A 26,958-nucleotide genomic window follows, 5' to 3' on the forward strand; every position below is an offset into this window, starting at 1 on the left:
GAAGGAATAGGCAATCAGCTACAAAGAAAACCACTTTAGTATTTGACTTCAGCTTTCAGTAACTATGGAAAACCTAAATTGGACAGGAAGACAATTTTAGCCTCATTCTTCTAGGGGCAAATCCAATTCTTTCATCACTGTGCCACTTCAATCAGTAGCACAACAATGTTAAGGAACGCAATAAGTACAACTATAGCCACAGAGTTGTTCTTGATGAATTTGTTGTCTGTACTGTTCTTAGTGTGTGTGCCACATTAACACATTATGCTATCCTGACAAATACAGTGATGGTGATGGTTGCTGAAAGCTCTTATTTTCTTAGTGAATTAATGTGATAAGTACACCACGAACAGTTTCTGTAATAGGTTCTACTACAAAATACATGAATGGCAGAGGTACATTATGTGATCAAAAGTATCTGGACACCTGGCTGAAAATGACTTACAAGTTTGTGGCGCCCTCCATCAATAATGCTGGAATTCAATACGGTGTTGGTCCACCCTTAGCCTTGATGACAGCTTCCACTCCACAGGCATTCGTTCAATCAGGTGCTGAAAGGTTTCTTGAAGAATGGCAGCCCATTCTTCACAGAGTACTGCACTGAGGAGAGGTATCGATGTTGGTCGGTGAGGCCTGGCGCGAAGTCGTGTTCCAAAACATCCAAAAGGTGTTCTATAGGATTCACGTCAGGACTGTGTGCAGGCCAGTCCATTACAGGGATGTTATTGTCATGTAACCATTCCGTCACAGACCGTGCATTATGAACAGGTGGTTGATTGTGTTAAAAGATGCAATTGCCATCCCTGAATTGTTCTTCAACACTGGGAAGCAAGAAGGTGCTTAAAACATCAATGTAGGCCTGTGTTGTGATAGTGTCACACAGAACAACAAATGGTGCACACCCCCTTCACAAAAAAACACAACCACACCATAACACCACTGCCTTCGAATTTTACTGTTGGCACTACATTCGCTGGCAAATGATATTCACCGGTCATTTAACATACCCACACCCTGCCACTGGATCGCCACGTTGTGCACTGTGATTAGTCACTCCAGACAATGTTTTCCCACTGTTCAATCATCCATTGTTTATGCTTTTTACACCAACAAGGAATCATTTGGCATTTACCAGCACGATGTGTGGCTTACTATCAGCCGCTTGACCACAAAATCGAAGGTTACTCACCTCCCGCCTGTCATAGTACTTGCAGTGGATCCTGATGCAGTTTGGAATTCCTGTGTGGTGGTCTGGATAGATGTCTGCCTATTACACATTATGACCCTCTTCAACTTTCGGCAGTCTCTGTAAATCAACAGACGAGGTCGGCCTGTGTGCTTTTGTGCTGTACATGTCCCTTCACGTTTCCACTTCACTATCACATCAGAAACAGTGGACCTATGGATATACAGGAGTGTGGAAATCTCGCATACAGATGTATGACAAGTTACACCCCATCACCTGACCACGTTCAAAGTCTGAGAGTTCCGCAGAGTGTCCCATTCTGCTCTCTCATGATGTCTAATGACTACTGAGGTCGCTGATATGGAGTACCTGGCAGCAGGTGGCAGCACAATCCACCTAATATGAAAAACGTTTGTTTTTGGGGGTGTCTGGATACTTTTGAGCACATAGTGTATGTTCAATCTACATACTTTCTTTGGTAGTTACTATAAGTTCACAAGTAATTTAAACTAAGTAATGGAGCAGTTTCTCTTACTACCTAGTGGATATGAATTCTTAAAGTAAAGACTTCTAAACTGATTGAAATAAAACTTTCTAAGTTGACAGGCCATTTTTTATTTCTTCCTTTGGGCTTATTGACTGCATCACACAACATTGGTCTTTCTCCGGAATTCTTCAAATGGGCAAAGACGGTTGAAAGAGACAGTGTAATTGTTGGTATTATTATGTGCTATTTGACGTGACACAATGTACAGCTTCTTCACTTGTGTTTTTGACCTGATGACAGTCTGCCAAAATGCGTTATATGTATGACAAAATAAAGTGTAATGCAGACAGACAATTTTGTAGAAGTGCATTATGGTAGCAGACGTCTACAAAGAGTTCCTGCTTTGCATTATCAAGATAATGTAATGAACCTATAGATAGAAGGTTCTCCTTCATTTGTTAGGTCACTCCAGGCCAACTTGTCTATCCTCCAGGCCAAAGACATGTCTGGAGACGCACCGGACAGTGGTGGGATGCCAACCTGGCTGTCACCTGCCATACGGCCCGATAACGAGGAGACATGTTGTGAGGCTGCAATTTCATTTCACAGCAGGACTCCTTTGGTTGTTATCCACAGCACCCTTAAAGCATAGTGGTAAATCATTGATATTCTACACCCCGTTTGGTTGCCCTTCATGACAAGCCATCCTGGGCTCATACATTTCAGCAAGATAATGCGTGTGTGTGTACACAGACAGACAGACAGACACACAGACAAACACACACACACACACACACACACACGCACACACACACGCACACACACACACGACAGTTCTTACTGCCTGTCTTTGTGATTGCCAAACCCTACCTTAGCCATCAAAATTGCTAGATCTCTCCCCAACTGAGAACGTCTGGAGCATTTTGGGCAGGGCCCTCCAACCAAGTCATGATTTTACCAGTCTAACACACCAATTGGATGGAATTTGGCAAATTATCCCTCAGGAGGACAACCAACAACTCTATCAATCCACACAAAGCCAAATGACTGCTTGCGTAAGGCCCAGATGTGAACCAACACATTACTTACTTGCTCAATTTTTGAAGCTCTTTCTCTGGAATAAATCATCAAATTTTCTGAAATTTTAATAATTTTTTTATCTGTACATATACATCACATTTACCGATTTTCATCCCATTCAGACAATTCCTTCGTGGCACGTCTTTTTGTCTTAGAGGTTAATTACTTACTTCCAGAATTTTCTAATGTAAAGTGGGTTTCAAGAGTAAATCTTAAGCCAGTTTTAAAGTCCTGTACCTCAAAAACCACATCTATACTTTTTCAGCTCTAACGGGCATTTGTTTCATGTGAGCCATCTGTGAATAGTATTTATATGACAAAGATGAGAATGCTGTGTCATTGTTGGCTCTGCTGCAATGGATTCAATCTGTGTGTTAATTATTGATCAAAATATAAAACTGGTATCATCTGCCTGCAAATTTTTAGTGGGTTTCTACATTTGCAGTATAAAATCAAAAGACTACTTGCTTCACCATTGTGACACAGGCAAAGAAAAAGCAGGAGTAAAACAAACTTTCTTCAGCGCACAAGGGTGAATATCCTGAAGATATCACTCAGTTTAAACAGTGCATTCAAAGCGATCAAGCTACACTAATTGAACAGCAACTATCAACTGAAGATTTTGTTGAAAAATTGTGAGACAGAGCTGCAAATCTTTCAATCCACCATTTTTTGTTAAAGTACTACACTGAATATCTGGAGGTTGTAACAGAAAACCTGAAACTTAATGAAGTAGTGGCACTGATGCATCTTACAGAAGAATATTTTTTGCTGTTTAGAATGCTTTTCAGGGTTGTCACTGGAAGAACAGCCAGACAATATTTAATCCCACTGTACATATTCTGTTGTATTGATCAGTAACAGTGCAAAAACCTAAACACATGGAACTATTGCAGTGCATGGCTCTGTTCAGAGCTTAGTCTTTTTTTCTCCCAAACTGATTTTTTCCTTTATAAAGTGATGGCTCTGCTGTCCAGCACAAGAGCTTTAATAACACTTCAGATTTTTCATGAATCAAATTCTCAGACTGTATGATCTGTACTCATTTTGTGATGATGGTTAAATAAACAAAGTTTGCATTTGCTGAAAAATCAGTTTGTATCTGCTTCCACAGTTGCTCAAACGATGGAAAAACCATCCTGCAGATTTGTATGGTATTCAGAACAGTAAATTTTCAGGTGACACAAGTTTATTTTTAATGAAGCTGTATGATGCCAGTATTGAGCTAGCAAAAAGATTTTTCTGTTGCTTGCATTTACAATGACAAATGGTGGGTTGGAAATGTGTGTGATATCTTGTCTGAGTAGCAAGATGCACTGATAAATTTTATGCATCCTTCTGGACCATCACATTCTCTCCACTGCCATTAAGAAAAGATTCATGGCGGTTTTCTGGGCAGCATCTTTAGGCTTCTCCTGCACAATACCACCTTGATGGTCCATCAGTACAAGGACCTAGTTCCTCTTTGTTAAGTCCCCAAAACACAGACGTATTGTCCATGTAACAAAGCCAGATTTTTTTTCCCTTTTTTTTTAAAGCAGTACCCAGTGCCTGTTCACTGAATTTTTTTCCTTAAGAAATATGGTGCCTCTGGGCTTAAGGGGTTCGCCATGGATACACGATCTATCTGTCCATAAAACTGGTCATGCCCTTTTAAGTCTATGGTTGCAAGACAATTCAAAGATTCAGTCCAATCTGATAAGACTCAGATCCTGGCTGGGGTTATTACAACAGGCTGTACAGAGATACGAGAAGAAATTATTAAAAATGACAATAATTCTAATCAGACAGAGGAGGGTGCGAAACTGAATGGTATCTGGGTACCTGAAAACAAGAACCACTCTTCCATCATAGGTCAATCAAAATAGCTTATGGCAACAATTGATAACAGCCAAAAGCACTCCAATTTTGTACACATGTGATGTCACGCATTTGTGCAGGAGCATGCAGAAACTAAATTCACCTCAGTCAGCAGTGAACCAGGGCATCTATTAAACCTTCATACAAGGTTTCCTCAATAAATTCAGTTTACTATGGCATAATAGCTTAGAATATTTAATAAGTACAGCAGTGTGCAATGTTGTGAAACTTTTTGGCAGATTAGAAGTGTGTGCCACACAAGAAAAACATTCCCCTCCGCAACGTTCCTATTCACGGAACTACACAGGCACAAATGAATGACTGTGCACTTTCTTGTATGATGTCTCCTTCATGAAATTTCCAGTATCTTCATACATCTAATACAAATTATGGGAACAAGATAAAATTCAAGTTGTCTTAAGTAGATAGCTATAGGTTTGTCCCTGCTGTAATGCATTCTTATAGAACACTGACTAGTAGTTTCTAATTTTATGTAACACATTATATTAAGTCTGTACCTCAGTTGCAGACATTTACATTTTTTAATATCATCGTCCAATGTTTAATGTTTGTTTGGATTTACATGTCATGAAAAAGTGGGGGGTAGGTTTTTTTTAATCTATTGCCATTTTTAGGTCCCTCTTTTCATTCTTTACAATTCAGACATGATATGATACTTCATGGCACTCTCAGGTTATTGCAAATGACTGACATTTTGGGATTGTAGCAATTTTCATGACTGGCAATGAAGATGACACTTTATTAACTTCATGTCTACATAATTAATCTTATGGGCCTGTCCACTGCTCACTAGATCTTTCATTTGGGAAGCAGCGATATATTTTCATACTAATATTCTATTTATTAAGCTACATACTTTAGACAAACAACTTTGAACATGTTACTAAAATTGATAGTTTCTGAAAAATTTTAATAAGTATGAGATCCCTAGATTATCAATACCCCCCCCCCCCTGTATTTGGCAACTACTGAAACAGTACATGGTATTCAATTCCAATGCTATCCTTTTAAGAGGCCTTTTTGAATGCTACTTTATCATCACATTATAATATTATACCTTACACACAACAAAACTCTGAGAAATATTATAATTATCATACCTGGCATGTGGGAAATCATGAAGGAAATACACACATTAATTTATGTCACCAAATGTGTTATCCAAAGAAAAATGGCCAGAAAAAAATCCATGTTACTTCCTTCTGCTTCACCAATGAACCAGATTTAAAAATAGATGATTATTGACTCCAAAGTATTATTCATTTTTGATGTCCTTAAGTCTCTTTAGTTTACGTTTACACTTCAACATTGATTTCAACTCTTGGTCTTGACCAGTGCAATCACATGAAGACTTCTTTATCACTGTAAACAACATTTTACAGTATTTGATAATCATCTATATCTATGTGCCAAAGGCGGTATGTTATGCAGTAATAATTATATTTATTACTCTCAACTCACTCTCTACATCTACATCTACATTTATACTCTGCAAGCCACCCAACGGTGTGTGGCGGAGGGCACTTTACGTGCCACTGTCATTACCTCCCTTTCCTGTTCCAGTCGCGTATGGTTCGACTGCCGAAAAGCCTCCATGCACGCTCGAATCTTTCCAATTTTACATTCGTGATCTCCTCGGGAGGTATAAGTAGGGGGAAGCAATATATTTGATACCTCATCCAGAAATGCACCCTCTCGAAACCTTGACAGCAAGCAACACCCCAATGCAGAGCGCCCCTCTTGCAGAGTATGCCACTTGAGTTTGCTAAGAATCTCCGTAACGCTATCACGCTTACCAAATAACCCTGTGACGAAACGCGCTGTGCTCTTCTTTGGATCTTCTCTATCTCCTCTGTAAACCCGACCTTGTACGGATCCCACACTGATGAGCAATACTCAAGTATAGGTCGAATGAGTGTTTTGTAAGCCACCTCCTTTGTTGATGGACTACATTTTCAAAGGACTCTCCCAATGAATCTCAACCTGGCACCCACCTTACCAACAATTAATTTTATATGATCATTCCACTTCAAATTGTTCCGTACGCATATTCCCAGATATTTTACAGAAGTAATTGCTACCAGTGTTTGTTCCGCTATCATATAATCATACAATAAAGGATCCTTCTTTCTATGTATTCGCAATACATTACATTTGTCTATGTTACGGGTCAGTTGCCACTCCCTGCACCAAGTGCCTATCCGCTGCAGATCTTCCTGCATTTCGCTGCAATTTTCTAATGCTGCAACTTCTCTGCACACTACAGCATCATCCGCGAAAAGCCACATGGAGCTTCCGACACTATCTACTAGATCATTTATATATATTGTGAAAAGCAATGGTCCCATAACACTCCCCTGTGGCACGCCAGAGGTTACTTTAACGTCTGTAGACGTCTCTCCATTGAGAACAACATGCTATGTTCTGTTAGCTAAAAACTCTTCAATCCAGCCACACAGCTGGTCTGGTATTCCGTAGGCTCTTACTTTGTTTATCAGGTGACCGTGCGGAACTGTATCGAACAACTTCCGGAAGTCAAGGAAAATGGCATCTACCTGGGATGCCTGTATCTAATATTTTCTGGGTCTCATGAACAAATAAAGCGAGTTGGGTCTCACACGATCGCTGTTTCCGGAATCCATGTTGATTCCTACAGAGTAGATTCTGGGTTTCAGAAACAACATGATACGCGAGCAAAAAACATGTTCTAAAATTCTACAACAGCTCGATGTCAGAGATATAGGCCTATAGTTTTTCGCATCTGCTCTATGATCGTTCTTGAAAACTGGAACTACCTGTGCTCTTTTCTAATCAGTTGGAACCTTCCGTTCCTCTAGAGACTTGCGGTACACGGCTGTTAGAAGGGGAGGGCAAGTTCTTTCGCGTAATCTGTATAGAATCGAATTGGTATCCCGTCAGGTCCAGTGGACTTTCCTCTGTTGCGTGATTTCAGTTGCTTTTCTATTTCTTGGACACTCATTTCGATGTCAGCCATTTTTCCGTTCATGCAAGGATTTAGAGAAGGAACTGCAGTGCGGTCTGCCTCTGTGAAACAGCTTTGGAAAAAAGTGTTTAGTATTTCAGCTTTACGGGTGTCATCATCTGTTTCAATGCCATTATCATCCCAGAGTGTCTGGATATGCTGTTTCGATCCACTTACTGGTTTAACCTAAGACCAAAACTTCCTAGGATTTTCTGTCACGTTGGTACATAGAATTTTACTTTCGAATTCACTGAACACTTCATGCATAGCCCTCCTTACGCTAACTTTGACATCATTTAGCTTCTGTTTGTCTGAGAGGTTTTGGCTGCATTTAAATTTGCAGTGAAGCTCCCTCTGCTTTCGCAGTAGTTTCCTAACTTTGTTGTTGAACCACAGTGGGTTTTTCCCGCCCCTCGCAGTTTTACTCGGCACATACCTGTCTAACACGCATTTTACGATTGCCTTGAACTTTTTCCATAAACACTCAACATTGTCAGTGCCGGAACAGAAATTTTCGTTTTGATCTGTTAGGCAGTCTGAAATCTGCCTCCTATTACTCTTGCTAAACAGATAAACCTTCCTCCCTTTTTTTATATTCCTGTTTACTTCCATATTCAGGGTTGCTGCAATGACCTTATGATCACTGACTCCCTGTTCTGCGCTTACAGAGTTGAAAAGTTTGGGTCTGTTTGTTATCAGCAGGTCCAAGATGTTATCTCCATGAGTCGGTTCTCTATTTAATTGCTCGAGGTAATTTTCAGATAGTGCGCTCAGTATAATGTCACTTGATGCTCTGTCCCTACCACCTGTCCTAAACATCTGAGTGTCCCAGTCTATATCTGGTAAATTGAAATCTCCACCTAAGACTATAATATGCTTAGGAAATTTATATGAAATGTATTCCAGATTTTCTCTCAGTTGTTCTTCCACTAATGCTGCTGAGTCGGGAGGTCGGTAAAAGGAGCCAATTAATAATCTAGCTCAGTTGTTGAGTATAACCTCTACCCATAATAATTCACAGGAACTATCCACTTGTATTTCACTACAGGATAAACTACTACTAACAGCGACAAACACGCCACCACCGGTTGCATGCAATCTATCCTTGCTAAACACCGTCTGTGCCTTTGTAAAAATTTCGGCAGAATTTATCTCTGGCTTCAACCAGCTTTCTGTACCTTTAACAATTTCAGCTTCGGTGCTTTCTATCAGCGCTTGAAGTTCCGGTACTTTACCAACGCAGCTTCCACAGTTTACAATTACAATACTGATTGCTGTTTGGTCCCCGCATGTCCTGACTTTTCCCCGCACCCTTTGAGGCTGTTGCCCTTTCTGTACTTGCCCGAGGCCATCTAACCTAAAAAACCACCCAGTCCACACCACACAACCCCTGCTACCCGTGTAGCTGTGTGTAGTGGGCTCCTGACCAATCCAGCGGAACCCGAAACCCCACCACCCTATGGCACAAGTCAAGGAATATGCAGCCCACACGGTTGCAGAACCGTCTCAGCCTCTGATTCAGACCATCCACTTGGCTCTGTACCAAAGGTCTGCAGTCAGTCCTGTCGACGATGCTGCTTTCATCCCGCTAGCGAGACTGGCAGTCTTCACCAAATCAGATAGCCGTCGGAAGCCAGAGAGGATTTCCTCCGATCCATAGCGACACACATCACTGGTGCCGACATGAGCGACCACCTGCAGATGGGTGCACCCTGTACCCTTCATGACATCTGGAAGGACCCTTTCCACATCTGGAATGACTCCCCCCTGGTATGCACACGGAGGGCACATTGGTTTTCTTCCCCTCCCTTGCAGCCATATCCCTAAGGGGCCCCATTACGCGCCTGACGTTGGAGCTCCCAACTACCAGTAAGCCCACCCTCTGAGACCGCCCGGATCTTGCAGACTGAGGGGCAACCTCTGGAACAGGACAAGCAGCCATGTCTGGCCGAAGATCAGTATCAGCCGTAGACAGACAAACTGGAGAGGCCTTCCGTTCAGCCCTCTGGAATGTCTTTCGCCCCCTGCCACATCTCGAGACGACCTCCCACTCTACCACAGCTGAGGGGTCAGCCTCAATGTGGGCAGTATCCCGGGCAGCCACAGCCGTAGTCTGATTGGGGGATGCGTGGGACAAGCTGGCCGTCCCCGACAAACCTCTGTCCGGACCCCCACAGTGATGCCCATTGGCAACAGCTTCAAACTGTGTGACCGAAGCCAACACTGCCTGAAGCTGGGAGTGAAGGGATGCCAGCTCAGCCCGCATCCGAACACAGCAATCACAGTCCCTATCCATGCTAAATACTGTTGTGCAAAGAACGTCTGAACTAATCTACAGAGAGCACAAACAATTCAACACAGAATTTAAATAGTTACAAAAATACAAGACTGCCTAGTAAATGCAGTAATGCTGCTACTTGCACACTGCTTGGCGGCAGAAGGCTAACTGTACTGTCAGTAACGTACAAAGACTATTTGAAAGAAATAAACAAATGACAGACGACTATGCGACTTTACACATCACAGATATTAAAATGCAAATCTGCCCCTGCTAAATACGAAACTACACAATGATTTGGTGGATTTACCTAAACAAGTGTGCTAAGAACACTCAAACAAATTTTCAACTTGACTACAACACTTGTATGAACGCTAAATAAGCCACTTGCTGCTACTTGCGCACTGCTGACACACTCTCAGTTGTGGCATGTAAAAAGGGAAGTCGCTGAGAGTTTTCTCACCTTTAAATGCAATTAGCACTTGTTCCATAAATCAATGTTAACCTGGCCAAAATACAGATTGTCTGTTTCCTTGTGAGCACTGACGGAGTTACATCACAGGAAAATTTAACTGAGAAAATTGTTTAGTTATAAGGAGGCAGAGTGGCTGGACAGTATTTACTCCAGTAAGAGACATGTTAAATACCAGTGACAGAAACACTATAAAAACAGCAGAGAAAACTTTTCAAGCATTCAGAACTTTTGTGTTCTTTTGTCAGAGAGGAGAAGGTAGATTGGTTGGCGAAGGTTGCAACAGAGGAACAGGCAAACCAGATCCCAAGTTGAGATAGATCCAACTCCCCTTTCTCCTTGCATGCACTCTGTTGGTCCAACAAACTGCATATCAGCTCTTTGCCCATCCCCTGCCAAAGTATGCCCGTCAGTGCCTCCCTGCCCGCTAGTGCACAATGTGAGCTGAAACGGGCTGATTTACAATGAAAGAAAATCCAGTTTTCACCATTCTATTAACTTTGTAAAGTCTTTTAATCAACTAATTCTTTGTGATCATCCCAAATATTGTTTACAGAAATTACACACGAGGGATTTATGAAGTTAAGAGTTACCAATGTTAAGAGACTCCAAGATTAATATAGGTGGAGGAGGGCGTGGGGGAAGGAGTGGGGGCGGATGCAGGGGGAGGGAGTGGTAGAGGGAGGCGGGAGTGTGGTAGAGGTAGGGGGGTGGTAAAGGGAGGGTGAATGGTACAGGAAGGGAGAAGGAGTGGATGAGGCGAGTGGTAGAGGGAGTGAGAGGGTGAGGGGTCATGGTAAGGGGAGGGGAAGTGGATGGGAAGTGTTGGGTAATGATGAGGAGGGGTGGGAGAAGGGAGGGGATGGGAGCAGGTGGGATGGTGGGGGAGGGGAAGGAAGGGGGAGGGGGCAGAAGAGGCTGGAAGAGGGATTGGGGATAGGGGGATGCTGGCTCGTGGTTTGGAGGGAGACAGCCAGTTTTACAGCTAGGAATGCAGGAGATGGAGGTGACAGGTATAACAGCTTGGCATAAAATGCACTGCTGTATGAGCTGGTGGAGAGCTTCACATGCTGAAGGTGATGTGGGGATAATAAATGGGAGGGGGTGACAGGATGAAGTGGAAATTGTTGGGCGGAGGGGGCACCCCGTTTCCCACCTCCCTCTCGCTCTACCCACCACACTTGACACCACCCCCACCACAACCAGACCATCTCCCAAAATGCAGCACTGACACTTACAGTCTAGCTGGCACTATATAGGGGCATAGGCAGTTGGGTGGGCAGGCACACGCTTGCTGGTGTGTGTGTGTGTGTGTGTGTGTGTGTGTGTAGTGTTTTACTTTAGGTTGTAAAAGAATTACTCTGAAGTGAGAGTAGTGAGAGTAAAGAAGGTTTTTCTATTCTTTGGTTACCAACAGTGTAGAATATTATGTCATATTGTATTTTTCTATTGGTAATATACAAATAATGTGATCAATATCCCCACCAAAAACAAATGTGTGTTCACTTACAAAATGAGCACAATTTCTGGGCTTGTACGTACCAATTGCGATTTAAACATTGTGACCACATTCTCAGAGTAAATATCATCATCTTGGAATTGTCTGTACTCAGTAAACATCTTTGGCTAGGAGCTTTATTGCACTACATTGCTCTATTAACAACTTTGTGACATGGCACATCATCAACACACCTTTCAATGCTTACTATGCACAGATAACAGAACTACAACAAAAAAAAAAAAAAAAAAAATTCTGACAGACTACTAGTACACAGTCAGGATTCACTCAGAGGTGTGACACTGATTAAATCTCAAGACCCCCCCCCCCACCCAAATATTTACAAAAGATCTTGTTTGAGTAACTGTTGTTTCAGTTATTGAGGCAATAATATCCACTGAGACAATAATACCCAAATGTGATTTAGAGGAAATCTGAAAAAAATTTAATAACACTAATATCTCCCACCGGTGATAACATAATGATTAAGATTAGCAGATTAGACAACCTGGATAATATTTGCCAATAGTATTCAAAAGCGATTTATCAAAATGTCAAGATGATAATATATTGCTAACAAGCAAAGAACAAAGCCTATATAAAGTTTCTTAACAGATATACAGCAATTTGAAACTTCCTGGCAGATTAAAACTGTGTGCCGGGCCGAGACTCCAACTCGGGACCTTTGCCTTTCGTGGGCAAGTGCTCTACCAGTCCCGAGTTCTGAGTCTCGGTCCAGCACACAGTTTTAATCTGCCAGGAAGTTTCATATCAGTGCACACACTGCTGTAGAGTGAAAATTTCATTCTAGAAACATCCCCCAGGCTGTGGCTAAGCCATGTCTCCGCAATATCCTTTCTTTCAGGAGTGCTAGTTCTGCAAGGTTCGCAGGAGAGCTTCTCTAAAGTTTGGAAGGTAGGAGACGAGGTACTGGCAGAAGTAAAGCTGTGAGGACAGGGCGTCAGTCGTGCTTGGGTAGCTCAGTCGGTAGAGCACTTGCCCGCGAAAGGCAAAGGTCCCGAGTTCGAGTCTCGGTCTGGCACACAGTTTTAATCTGCCAGGAAGTTTCATATCAGCGCACACTCCACTGTAGAGTGAAAATTTCATTCTATCCACATTACTGATTGGAAGTATAGTGTAATAACATTCCTCAAAATACACCAACTCAAATAGTGCTCCCATTCACATGTATATCCATCCAACCACTACCGGTAAATTAAGCACTTGTTGTTGAACACAGAACCATTCGTTGATGGACAGCAATAACTACAAACATTTTTAAGAGCCCACCGGATGACAAATTGGACACTTGGCATGTTAAAGCCAAATGTGTCCTGACAAATGGCAACAAATATGATAAGAGGTGGATGAGCATTTGGGGGGAGGGAGGTGGGGTGGGGTGGGGTGATGGGTAGCTGTTTGGGGATATAAACTATATACAGTCTACACTGCAATGGAATAGAGGATGGAGGGAGTACACATCTAACTCATTATGCATGGCCAACATGACTGAGTGACAAAAATGAATACTGTCTTCCAAAATACAAATCATCTTGTGAAGAAATTAGTGGATTTCCTACACTGTCATCTGTATATAGCAACCTACCTGCTTACCAGAGTCAAGTTTTGTTCTCCCTCCCTCCCTTTACATTTTTTACCCCAACCCCCCACATACTACCCTTCACAACCAAATTGGCTATTCCTTGATGTCCTTTGAAGGATGGCCATTTAAATGAATGTGTGGTAGTTGCTGTGGAACAATTGTGACCATCTCAAGTAGAGCATTTTTGGATGAGGCCATTATCTAACATGATGATTATGCATTGGATGCAGGTAGAGGTAGACAATATCTAGAACCAGCTTGCAAATATTTATAATATTTTTGCAGCACATTCTCTAGCTCTGGACAAAAGTGTTGGCATCATGGGTACAGCAAGGTGCAAGAGGAGATCCTTGATGTGATAGCCACAAAGAACACAAAAACTGAAAGTGACATTTTAAGCTGTATTGAAGAAAGTGTGGAAAACACAAGACTGTCGTGGACTTCTGTAGTTTATTTCTACAGACAGTGTGCCAGCAATGACAGAAAAGAAATAAGGGTTCATTCCAATGCTGAATCAGAAAATGCAAAAGCTTTCTGTACTGAATGAAATCAGGGTTGCTCACTGCACGATTCACCAACAGATCTTACATGCAAAGAGTGTTAGTCCAAAAAATACAATGAATGGGGATGTTCGTACAACCATTATGTAAGGAAGCATAGTCTACAACATAGGCAATTTAAAAACTTTCTTGAGGATCTTGAGAGCCAATGTGGTAGCCTACCTTACTACAATGGAGTATGCTGGCTTAGTCGTGGCGAATTATCAAATCACTTTTTTTGTCTATTCCATGAGATAAATATGTTCATGGAAATAAATAACGCGTGTTCATGGATTGAAAGAGCCCCTATAGTAAAGTGATCTTGCTATCTTAGCAGATTTAATTAGCCATCTGAATGCTCTCAACATTTCACTTCAGGATAAGGATCTGCTGATTACTCATTTCATTGACCGAATACAAGCTTTTAAAATGAAATTGACACGTTGGGTGAGCCAGCTGGAAAAAGGAAATCTAGCTCATTTTCCTAAATTATCATCTGTGCAAGATGCGGTTGTTCACAAAGTCATTCAATGTTAACCACATATTTTAGTTTCCCTTAACAAAGAGAGAGAGCAACGTTTTCAAGATCCAGTGGCACTAAAAGTGATTTTGATCTGTTCTCCTCACCACATTCAGCGAGTGTTGAAGAGATTCATTCTGAACTACAACTAGAAATTATTGACCTGCAGTGTGACAGAATACAAAGACAAATTTCAGAACAAGAAAAATTTTGGAATTCTATAGAAACTTCCCTCCAGATAGATTTCCTTATTTCCACAGACTGGTGGCTATAATAATATCAGTGTTGAGTTTCAAGAATGTTTGTGAACAATTGTCCTCTGCAATGAAAAGTAATAAGACACACATGAAAAACTTGCTGTCTGGCCATAATCTAAACTGCGCACTGCTTATGCAATGCACAAGAACAATTATTCTGAACATAGAAGCAATTGTTAAGGGAGAAAAGTGCAAGACAACCAAGGATCCTACCCTTAATGACTTCATCTTTGCATAACAGCTCACAAAGTACATTACAAAAAAATGAAGTATGCATTAATAAAATCATATGTAGCATGTGTATATTTTTGTTTGTTGTTTCACTTGTAGTAATAATAATTCACACAGTGCAGTTGGCCATGGATTTTAACTGACTGACGAACATGAGGCGGCAGCTGTTCTGTCCACCCATTTGGCCTGGCCTTCTCTGCTCTGTGCTCGCCAAGCTCCATGCTCACACCCTGCTGCTTACAACGTGCTCCATGAACACATTTGTTGTGAAGCCATGCTTTAGAGCTAGACTTTGCTGCTGTCAAAAAAATTTGTTCAAGTTCACTGCAACCATTTCAGGTTTCTTTACAATACTGTCATCTTGTTTAATTTCTGTGTGTATCACATGTTGCCCATTTTTCTGTCAATTTCCCTTTTTGTCACATTCTTAGGTTTATTTATTTTCTTATTTAGGGTGCTTCAGGAAGTTTTCTGCCATTTCTTTGAGGTATTACCAGTTCTGAGACAACTATATATAATCATCTTTGTTCTGCAAGATTTTTTTATCCCCATAGTGAGCCACATAACTGTTTCTAATGACTGTTTTGGGGAAAGTTAGCATCAAAAAGAGAGATAAATCCATTTACAATTGATTACACTTTTCATTTACACCTGTTTCGTGGAAAACTTGACTCCAGTGTATCTCTTGCACACTGTAGTTGAAATTTTTAATGGTTTTTAACATTTATTGTCCTAAAATGGTTTTCAAGAATGCACAGAACTGATGCACAGATATGTCGGTGAGTGTAAGCAATTGACCAACATGGTCAAAAAGCCCATTGACAATTTGATGTACACTGACACTGTTGATTTTTTACTCATCTATAAATATATTGCCCATCAGATTGTCATTTATCAGTATCCGTGGTCAGAAAATGTACTACTGTCATGAAGTTGCATAAACTCATTGGAATGAGTGACTATTCCATCAGTTCTTTGTAGAATACTTTATACATTATGAACAAAAACACACACAACACTGGTGTAATATTGTACAATATTTATTTTTTGTTTTGTTTTGAAAACCATTTTTCAGCTGTTACACCACCATCAGGTACAAAGATAAGGATGTTGTGGTGCAATGAAATTTTGTTGGATCAAAGATTTTGAACAACAGCTCTACAGAGTATCTCCATTTCCTGAGATGAACAATTTGAAAATTAGATTGAGGAGCAAAACAAGAGGTATTATTTCAGTGTTAATGTGATATAAGATTATTTAACTAACATGAAATATGTGACACATTAACTAATGGACTATATATAGATTACAATGGTTGTCCGTAGAAGAAAATAAACTGAACAATGAACTTTGGTAACATGTTCCACAGGCATGGCTGAACAAAATAATTTTGTCTTTAACAGGTCCTACATTACAAACAGATAAGATATACTAGTGTGATTAAGCAGGTAAGCAAAGCAGGGGAGGCTGTCATCCCCATGAGTAAAGACAACTTCCAAATGGAATTAATTGCAAATCAAACAAATAGCATCAAACAATGGCTACCCTTCTAACTTGGTGGACTTCAAAATGCACAAAAGACAGAAACAACAGATGACCACTCCTCTTTGTTATTTTTTCGACCCGTCACCTCAAGAACACAATAAATGTTGCACAATTCCATATGAGGAAAATTCTCACTGGATATAGCCAGAAAGCTTAAATCCAGAAGAATAAAAACATTTCATGTGTGCAACACTGTTGGACACTTTTACCCAACAGTAAAGACAGCACTCCGCCTTTGGAAAAAGAGTGGAATATATAAAATTACTTTTAACTGTGGCAAATTCCATATAGGTCAGTCTGGCAGGGAAATACACACCTGCTTGAAGGAACACCACAGAAGATAGAAACTTAGAAAAGGAGATTCTACTTTTGCAGACCAACTGCTTAAAGAATGCCATGATTACAAGGTGAAACATGAAGTATTACATCACATCCATAAAGGAAGGATGATTGACTATCTTGAAATAATGGAAATTAAGAAACATATGTCAGCCCAAGTTTAGTACTGAATGACTGGACACAGTTCCCTAACTTGCCACTTATAACTGCAGATACTACTCATAATCCCATCCAGGCCCTGTTGTACATTACCCATCTTACTCACATGCCCCATTCCCTTCTCAACTAGTGTTTTGCTTTCCTGTTCTACAGTCTGGTTTCTGTAGCCTCCTGCTTCCTATATTTTATCCCTGTAGCCTTCTGAAATTCAGAGTATGTATTCCAGTAAACACTTAAAAGTTTTCTATATATCTGAAAATGCTGAAAATGTAGGTTAGCCTTTCTTCAATCTATCTTGTAATTATTTGCCACACGTCTTTCTATCCAAACTGATTTTCCCCAAGGTCACTCATCTACAAATCAAGTGTATCAGTATTTTGCTGCAATGACTTATTAAACTGATGGTTCTGTAATCCTATCAGAAATGGGAACAAAACCTGCCTTCATTGGAATTCTTACATTCTTGTTAAAATCTGAGGGTGTTATTTCTATCATATCTTGCATACAATGTGGGATAATTTTGTCATGGTATTTCCTCTCTAACATCCTAGTAATTCTGAGGGCATATTGTCTATTCCAAGTGCTTTGCTTCAATTTACATCTTTCTGTGAATGCTTTATCAAAATCTCCTCACAATATTGCATCCTCCATCCCATCTTCATCCTTTCGGTAATACTGTCCTCAGTTTTCCTTCCTTTATATAGTCCCTCTATATATTTCCTCCATCTTTCAGCCTTTCATCTAAGTTCTTGATATTCATACAGCTGCTTCTCTTTTCTCCAAACATTTCTTCAATTTTCTTATACTCAACATCGACGTTTCCCACAGTCATGCATGCTTCTACAGTCTTGCACTTCTCTACCCATTTTTTGCTTTGCCATTTTGCATTTCCTGTCAACCTCATTTTTAGGTGTTCGTATTCCATTCACCAATTATATTCAGTACACTGTGCATTGTTTGAGGATTTATACTGAACCTTGTCTTTCTACCTATTTGATCCTCTGCTGCCTTCACTATTTAATCTCTCAAAGGCATCTATTTGTCCACGTCTTACTTCCTTTCTTATTTCAGTCTTACATTCTTGTTAAAATCTGAGGGTGTTATTCCTATCGTACCTTGCATACCATGTGGAATAATTTTGTCACGGTATTTCCTCTGTAACATCCTAATAATTCTGAAGGAATTTCAATTTATCTAGTCCCATTTCCTTCATTTCGTACCCTTCTGCAATTTCTTCAGTTTTCATTTACAATTCCTAGACAATAAATTGTGGTAAGAGCCCACACAGAAATGTTCTGCAGTTTGTAAGTCTCTGTCTTGCCTTTACGTAATCTTTCTGAATTCTTCTAGGTCTTCAGGTCTCATTCACATACACAACCACCTTTTCTTATCATTAAGTAAAAAAGCACCCTCTTTTTAACTAAATTTCTCAATACTCCTGTCCTCAACTTATTAATATATTTCTCACCTCTTTATCTTCCATTTACATCTGCAGACATAATTTCATTAAAGTTAAACTTAAATTTTAACCAATCAGTTCCCTGCAACTCATCTAATCTTTTGACCTTTGCTACTATTCTACTTTTGCTTCCAACCCATTACTGCATCTTGTTTTTCTCCTGAGTCTGAATTTAGAGCTACATTTCACCTCTTCAAGACCCGATCCTCTTAATTCCCCCCCCCCCCCACTCCTCATCTGTGTCTTCACTCTGATGAAGCAAATGCTTAACAATGTTCAGAAAGTTAAGTCCATATTACACGATGTGCCTAAACCATACACCTATGCACCAGCACCCCTAACGTGCATACCTGTAACTACAGACGATAAACGCAAGCAGCAGTCGATATGCACAAAAAGAAAATAGAACTGTCTGATGTCTTGTAAAGTCGTTCGTTCAACCGCGCGCAACTCAAGGGCAACTGTATGATATACCGGAACGTCATACGTACAAATTATTTCTGTGAGCTAATAAGAAATTGTTTTTTACCATTATTTACTAACTAATTGTTTTTCTCTTATGTAGGTTAGTATTGTTGTGAATTAAATACTCAACAGTTTTATATGACACTTGGTATACGTATATCGAAATTTACGTTTACGCAGCATATTGCACATGGAGGATCCACTTGTTTTTGGAGCTATTGCCCTGGCAGTGACAGTAAATCTTCGGATTAGGGCAGAACAGTGACAAAAACGAAAAATCACACGTTGTTGGGTTCGACCCTGGCTGATAAGAAGGGATGAAGGCAGGTGAATATATTCACTGTTAATGAAAGAACTGAGGCCCTAAGATCTGCAAGAATTTCAGAACTTCATTAGGATGGACATGGCCTGCTTCGAGAAGCTGTTGTCTACAATAGAAGATGGGATCAGAAAGTGTCATGAGGGAGGCTATCTCACCCACTCAAAAGTAAGAATTGTATGTTCATACATTTTGTAATGATACCAGCCTAGATCACTGATAAAATACCGGTGAATGCCCTGTTATGTTTCAGGTTGGTTGTAACATTACGTTTCCTGGCGGATGTGGAATCTTTTAAGAGTCTGGCTTTTAGCCACAGAACAGCACAGCCCAGCCCACCATTTCAAAAGTTGCTGTGGATATTTGCACTACAACTTGCAACACTTTAAAGGACCAATACTTAAAGATGAACTTATGTTATTTTTCCAAGTTTGGACTATATATATACACACCTTTCCTCGGTGTATGTCTTATTCAAGACGTTAACGCCTCTTTGCTCCATTTTATTTCTAGAATATGAAGCTGTCAATAGAAAAAAATCCTTTCACTAAAAGCTAGTATAAAAGAGTCTACTGCAAAAAAAAAGGTCTCTTTTCTGCGTTTATGAAACCTGCTTACTGGGGGAAAAAAAAGAAGCAGAAGATCCCAACACGAAAAATTCCCAACACAAAAATCTGAAATTAGCCACTAGCCACCTAACAATAACCAAACAACAAGCAGAAAGCACTGTGGTACACCCTTTTGCGCATGCGCGAGTTATCTCTGCCACTGTACATGAGCGGATGAATGGCAGTTTAGAACTGCTCTCTATTATGGCGCGCAAATAATATGTCTTGGTAATTTTCATAGTTTCACCCATTCTACCGCTAGATGGCTGTCGCACTAGACCAGTACCATTCGCAGCAGATCGTCGTGTAATACCCGCTTTAGAAATTCAGATCTCCCTACCCCTTCCTCCCGCCCTCGATTTGTAATCTGATACCTCAGGCATATCTGATACTATTTCGGACAATGATAAACAACAATCCCTCTTCCATTTCAAACACTTTCAATAATCATTTTTATACAAATCTTTCAACTGTATAGTGTCCAACTTCACCAACAGTGGATTTTTGGGTACCATATATCACTCTTCCCCCCAATACTTTGAGAGTTTAATAGGATAATGTGACTTCATGGTATTGAATAAAAATGATAAATTCACAGTCAATTATGAATGAGAGAGAAACACAGCTAAAGTAGATGACTTCAGTGCTGAAACCTGATCAAACAAAACAAATATTTACCCATACCACTTCGAGTATGACAAGTTCTTCAGGCATAGAACTTCAGTCTGGCGGTACTATCTGCACTTGACTTAGCACTGACATTCCCAGAGATCACAAATTACATCATTTATTGTTAAATACTACACTTATTAACTGTAAAATTAATGTTAGTAAAAGCTGCAGAAAGAATATGCTGGAAGTCTCAACACAAAGCCACAAAACAAACACTGTTCTACTCTATTTTCAGCATAAATACTTGTAGCTGAACAACAGAACAGGATCTCTAAATAATTGTAAACATGTTACACATATGACAATGACAATCCACTTGGCTTACATTCACTATGAGCTTTCGCAACCTCAATTTTTTCCACTAGTTTGTCTCTATATCCTTTGTACTGATCGTGCCAGACCCACAGCTCCTTCCGGATCACACGTATTTGTTCTTCCAAAGCACTTGAAGTTTGCTGTTCTAGAGCTCCTAAATGTGCACCGCCCTTTCTCTTCGGCCTGAAATAAGTAAAAAAATTAGACTTAGAACTGACAGGTTTTCATGTTTGAAATAGAGCTGTATAATTCCTCTCCCCCAGGCAAAACAATTCACTCAAAAAAATATGGAGACAGTACAAGAAAAATAAAATTCGTTAAATTCAGCAAAAGCTAGATGGTTTTAACAGTGTAACTCCAGCAACAAAACTTTTTAAAGGATGTCATTAATACAACTGTCTGATTTCGCAGTCATTTTTGAACAGATGTGCAGTGGAGTATTTGCTACAACCTTCTAACAGTTGGGCTTCCAGAACTGCTGTCGCTATTGACAAAGCTATTCGTTATTTCTTACATTACAAATAGATGGTATAACCTCAGAACATGGAATGCTTAGTACTTCTGATAGACACACATAAAAGAATACGAAACTATGCTGTCTTTCAGCATTATTAGTTTCTGCCTCAGAGAGGCCAGAGAACTGGATTGGGGAACATCGACAATTCTCGCCATCTCTCTCTCTCGTGCAGGTCTTCTGGACTGACCACCACTCAGTTGTAAGTGAAATGTCTCTTCTCACTCTTCCTACAACCTTTGTTTTATTCAGCCACCTACACTAGCAGTCGCTCTCTATCCCTAAAACATCTGTTCAAATGGCTCTGAGCACTTTGGGACTTAACATCTGAGATCATCAGTCCCCTAGAACTTAGAACTACTTAAACCTAACTAACCTAAGGACATCACACACATCCATGCCCAAGGCAGGATTCAAACCTGCAACCATAGCTGTCGCGCGGTTCCAGACTGTAGCGCCTAGAACCGCTTGGCCACTCTGGCCGTCTGCAGCATCTGTAACCAGTACTGTCAGAATATATTCAAACGTTCAACGTATTTCTCTCTTTTTATTTCAACACTTCCTTCCGATGCCCATCCTCACAAATCCTTGACCAGTCTCCTTCTTTTGTGCCTGTACAAATTGGTGTCAAGAAACTGACATATACCACTGTTTTATACAAAGAGAGAGTTCATAAAACTTCAGTTCACATTCAATCCTGTATGGCTGATGAGAAAACATCGCCACTGTTACTCTGTGCGATTTGTGGGTTGAGGCTGCATCTTTTTAAGTGGCATGGAATGCGCCACATTCACACGTTCTTTCACTGGCCGAGATAAAGTCCAGCCCGCAGCACTCTTGCAGCTGGCCACCCAGTGCTGGATGGAGTCATCCGGTCACCACACATCAACACTGCCCAGTCATCGTCGTTAAGCTGTCCGAATTCATGAGCACATGGCATGCAAATCATACTATGAGTCTGTGATGCTTCTGCAGCCTTGCCAGTGCTTGCCTGTGAAGGGGCAAGTGCACAGGCGCAGTATACAGTTGGCACAGCTTGCAATCTGTCTGTCACCCACTAGTGTCAGCCATCTACCACTGCTGTAGCACAGGGCATCATACACGACAAAATACAAACACACAGAACACAACAGTGGAACCAAAAACTCTAAGGGCTGGACACCACGTGACCTGGCATGTGGCAACTAGCCCGACACTTCACCAGGGAGAAAATGTACACCCCAACACACCAAGGGCCTGACGGACCTGCATACTCAGTGGAGGAGAAAGCAGAACTAATGGGCCCCACACTCGCAGTGTCATTCACACCGAACCCATGAATGCCATACTAGAACACCAACACTTCCCCGCCTTTTGGAAGACGGCCAAGGTCCTGATGTTCAGGAAGCTGAGGAAAGACCACAGCCTCCCACAAAATTACCGACCCATCAGTCTTCTGAGCCCACTCAGCAAGAATGTTGAGAAGGTGATTTTCAAACACATCACTAGGCACTGCATTAGAAATGACATCCTGAGACTGGAGCAATTCAGCTTCAGGAATCACCACTCCACAACACAACAACTCTTACAGGTCGTTGAACATATAACACATGGCTTCAATACAAACAAAGCAACAGGGGCGGTGTTCCTAGACATAGAAAAGGCTTTCGACCGTCTATAGCATAACGGCCTGATTCGCAAACTCAGCGACGCAGGGTTCCCCGACGGGCTGGTGCGTCTCAGACACTCATACCTCACAGACAGGAGTTTCAACACTGACGTGCAGGGAAAACAATACGACACGGTAAACACGCGGAAGTATCCCAGGGAAGCATCCTAGGGCCCCTACTGTTTAACCTCTACATAAACGATCTCCCAACCACACAAAACACAATGATGGCAATCTACATGGATGACACAGCCATCCTCGCGCAAGATTGGAAACCATCAAACATTACGTCATGCTTACAGACCGCACTCAAGAGTGGCTGAGCCTTGGTTAGAGAAATGGCGTGTTAGAGTAAATGTCGACAAGTGCGAAGCCATTCTGTTCACTAGAAGACCGCAAACACCAATACTGCAGAGCAATAACTCTACATGCACGCCCAATACGTTTCCGCGAGAAAGTCAAATACCTCGGTGTCTGGATGGACCGGAAATTACTATGGAGGGACCACATACAACACATGACCAACCTAGCAAGCACGAGGCTCAAACAGCTCTACCCTATGCTCAACAGGCGTAGCACACTGAACAGAAGGGCGTTGAAGTCCATGTACATGACACTTATTCAGCCCCTGATGATGTACGCAGCCCCTGTCTGGGGATATGCTGCGCCCACACGCCTGCGCCGTCTGCAGATCATACAAAACAATATAGTCAAAATCATAAGCAATGCTCAAAGATACAAACGCATCGTGGACCTTCACTGGGAATACCGACTTGAGAATCTCACGGAGGTAATCCACAAACTCACCACAAGACTATACAGAAACTCCAGACATTCGCAGAACCCGTTTCTTCTGAATCTGGAGAACTACAACCACAACCATAGATGGAAACATAAAAGACCAAAAGACATACTTTTAAGGACCTAACCTCTATGGCCAAGTACACGCAAACACAATGGTACATGTGAGCCCCTGTTAATCAGCCACCATTACTGGATATCAGTTGGAAGACACTTGCCGAATAACTGGCACCACACAGGGAAGCCGTACAGTACACTACATGCAGACAAGCTCCACACACCCCCCACACAGTGAGATGACCTATGGCCGATCTCCCACTAATATATAATGATCCCGATTGTTCCAGGAATGCAGCAGCTGCAGCAAACTCTGATACATTGCCATTGCCTGCCACGGTAATGATGCATGATATCCATACTAACAAACCCAACCTTGCATGAACTATCGCAGCTAGTAAGCCACTACTGCTCTTACTACCCATCCCACTGTCATAGAGGTTTTTCTCCCACGGCACGAGGCTTGGCACTTTTTTCCCTCTGCTCTTCAAATTGCTACCCTCATTCGCATTTTGTCCACTCTCTATCACCTGATGGACCGTGTTAATGCGTAGTCTTACCCAAACGCACAGATAGCATCACAGCCGACCATCCTGTGGTCCACCTATTAGATAACTAACATGTTGACGGAGGTGACAGTAGAACTTTTGGTTCAGTCACCACGTTGGTGCGGGCATGGCGGGGCCCCATCTCTATTATCCGCCGTGGCATTAGTGGAGACCATGGGGGAGAGGGCCCCAAGGGACCCCTTCCGCACGAGAAGAGCCAGAGGAGGCTGTTGCTTCACCGGCAGGGGGGAGGGGACAGATGTCCCCTGTGTTGGGGTGTTGTTCCTGAAGTAAGTGCTTTCGGAGCAACAGAGGAAGATTTGCCCCCTACCACCAAGGGGGCGGGTGCATTCTGGTGGCCCGGAGGGCCCTCTGTTCATGGCACAGAATGAGGAATCACTGGCACTTGGGACGGCGATAGTGATGTAGCTGCATCGTATGTCGATGTCAACCAAATGGGGTGTAATCTTTCGAATTTACGTTTACCCTCTGTTGTTAGTCAACCTGTCCATGGTCTTGTACTCCATGATTTTTCACTCCTTTTGGAGTACTGGGAAGTCTGGTGAGCAGGGGGAGTGGTGTTTTCCAGAGATGATGCAAGTGGGAGGTGGTGCACATGGAGTATCTGGGGGGCAGTGGATGTCCACAGTCTCGACATGTGGCGCTGGAAGTGCAGCAGGAAGACATGTGCCTGAACTTCCAGCACTTACAGCACTGCATAGAGGGAGGTACATATGGTTTAATATCACAGCGGTAAACCATCACCTTGACCTTTTCAGGCAATGAATCAGCCTGAAAGGCCAAGATGAAGGCTCCGGTAGCAACCCTGTTGTCTTGGGGTTCCCTGTAAACACACAGGATGAAATGAACACCCCAATCTTCAAAATTGGTGCGGAGCTCATCGTAAGACTGCAAGAGGAGATCATGATGGAAAATAATCCCCTTGACCACGTTGAGGCTTTTATGGGTAGTGACAGAAACAGGAATGTCACCCAGCTTGTAACAGGCGAGTAGCGCTCAGGATTGGGCTAGGGATGCTGCCTGAATTAAGACTGCGCAGTTTCACATCTTGGACAGCACTGTCACTTCTCCAAACTTATCCTCAAGGTGTTCAATGAAAAACTGAAGCTTCATAAGTAGAAAAGAGTCCCCATCGGTTCTGCTACAGACTAAAAACCAAGGCTAATATGGCTCTCTGTAGCTCTACGTTCCTCCCAAGGTGTAACGAGGGAAGGAAACTATTTAGGGTCATACCTGTCGGCATTGTATTCTATCTTGCCCTCCTGAGAGACTGCAGGTGCCTTACGGTCACCAGCAAGAGATGACTTAGTCCACTTCATTGTGGGTCATCCACCCTGATGCCACCCACTCCAATCAGGGGCTCTCCCCATGGGCACCACCCAGCCACAGCAAAGGCCAACTGGCATGATGGCCATTGCCGGGAGTCCTGATGGCCCAGGAAGACAGACATCTACTCCTTGGCATACATGGGGAGTTTACAGCTCAAGCATCAGCAGTGTGATCCCTGTGTTGTCAGGGGGCTCCCACCAAATGGATACACGACGGCCCCACCACAACGGTCTGGCTACTGTGCTGGATATTGGGCGCAGAGAAATCCAGTACTGTCACAGGGACGAAAGAGGACAGGAGACAACAGAAGAAGATGACATACCATGGAAGGTGTCCTCACCCAAGTAGTTGAATCGCAGGTGGAGATGCAAAGCCATGACAAGAGATTCAGGAGATTGAATCTAGGGCACTCATGCACCACGTAAGGCGTCCTTCCCCATATGGCCCACACTTCAGTAGAATTTTGAAAGTGGCAGGTCAAACCATAGAATGGGACCTGAACTCACAGGGCCGAAAAGTGGGAGACTCCTTTTACTCGCCTCTTATGACAGGCAGGAATACCTCAGGCCTATTATAACCCCCAGACCCGCACGGGGTTCTGGTGTATGATTTGGAGTTGTAGCTTAACTGGTCCTCACCTTTTTAAAGATGAACAAGGAAGGGCTGTCCCACTGAATGGAGTTTGTTATCATGTGATGCCCACTGCTTTCCTTTGGCCATGTTTGGATCAAATGAACATTGGGAATTTATGGTCCCAACAAAACAGCGCAACTTTCCACTCTTCAGGAGAGACAATCACACTGCTGCGTGAGAAGTTCCCGAGCAAACTAATCCTGTTACAAGGTGACCAAACCTACCCACCTTGATCTTGTGACAGGACACCTTGTGGCTTTTCCAACACACACACACACACACACACACACACACACACACACAAAACATATCTATTGGACCAGTGAGCTACAATTTGGCTTGGGCTTGATTATGTCCTGTACGTTATCTCTTGATGATGGACTTAACCAATTTCTGTGCTTATGCTTGCACAGTCAGTGGGCTGAATAGTTCAGCTAAAAACCATGTGTGAACATGATATGCTCCATTCGAGTTTGTCTACTGTGATGAATAAGCACATTAAGGGGAGCTG

General features: G+C 42.0%; 1 protein-coding gene across 3 annotated transcripts in view; it reads right to left on the reverse strand.

Annotated features, from left to right (window-relative positions):
- Positions 1-26,958, reverse strand: part of LOC126236031 (MICOS complex subunit MIC27) — a 53,761-nt gene that overhangs the window by 14,965 nt on the left and 11,838 nt on the right. For all 3 annotated transcript variants that reach the window (XR_007544864.1, XM_049945055.1, XM_049945054.1), the window contains exon 3: positions 20,907-21,079. Coding sequence is in view for 2 of the 3 variants with exons in the window: in XM_049945055.1 (XP_049801012.1) it covers positions 20,907-21,079 (173 nt within the window). In the remaining variant the exon portion in view is untranslated. The remainder of the gene's footprint in view (positions 1-20,906; positions 21,080-26,958) is intronic.

Source organism: Schistocerca nitens, chromosome 2 (genome assembly GCF_023898315.1).
Source record: "Schistocerca nitens isolate TAMUIC-IGC-003100 chromosome 2, iqSchNite1.1, whole genome shotgun sequence".
NCBI classification, from domain to species: Eukaryota; Metazoa; Arthropoda; class Insecta; order Orthoptera; family Acrididae; genus Schistocerca; species Schistocerca nitens.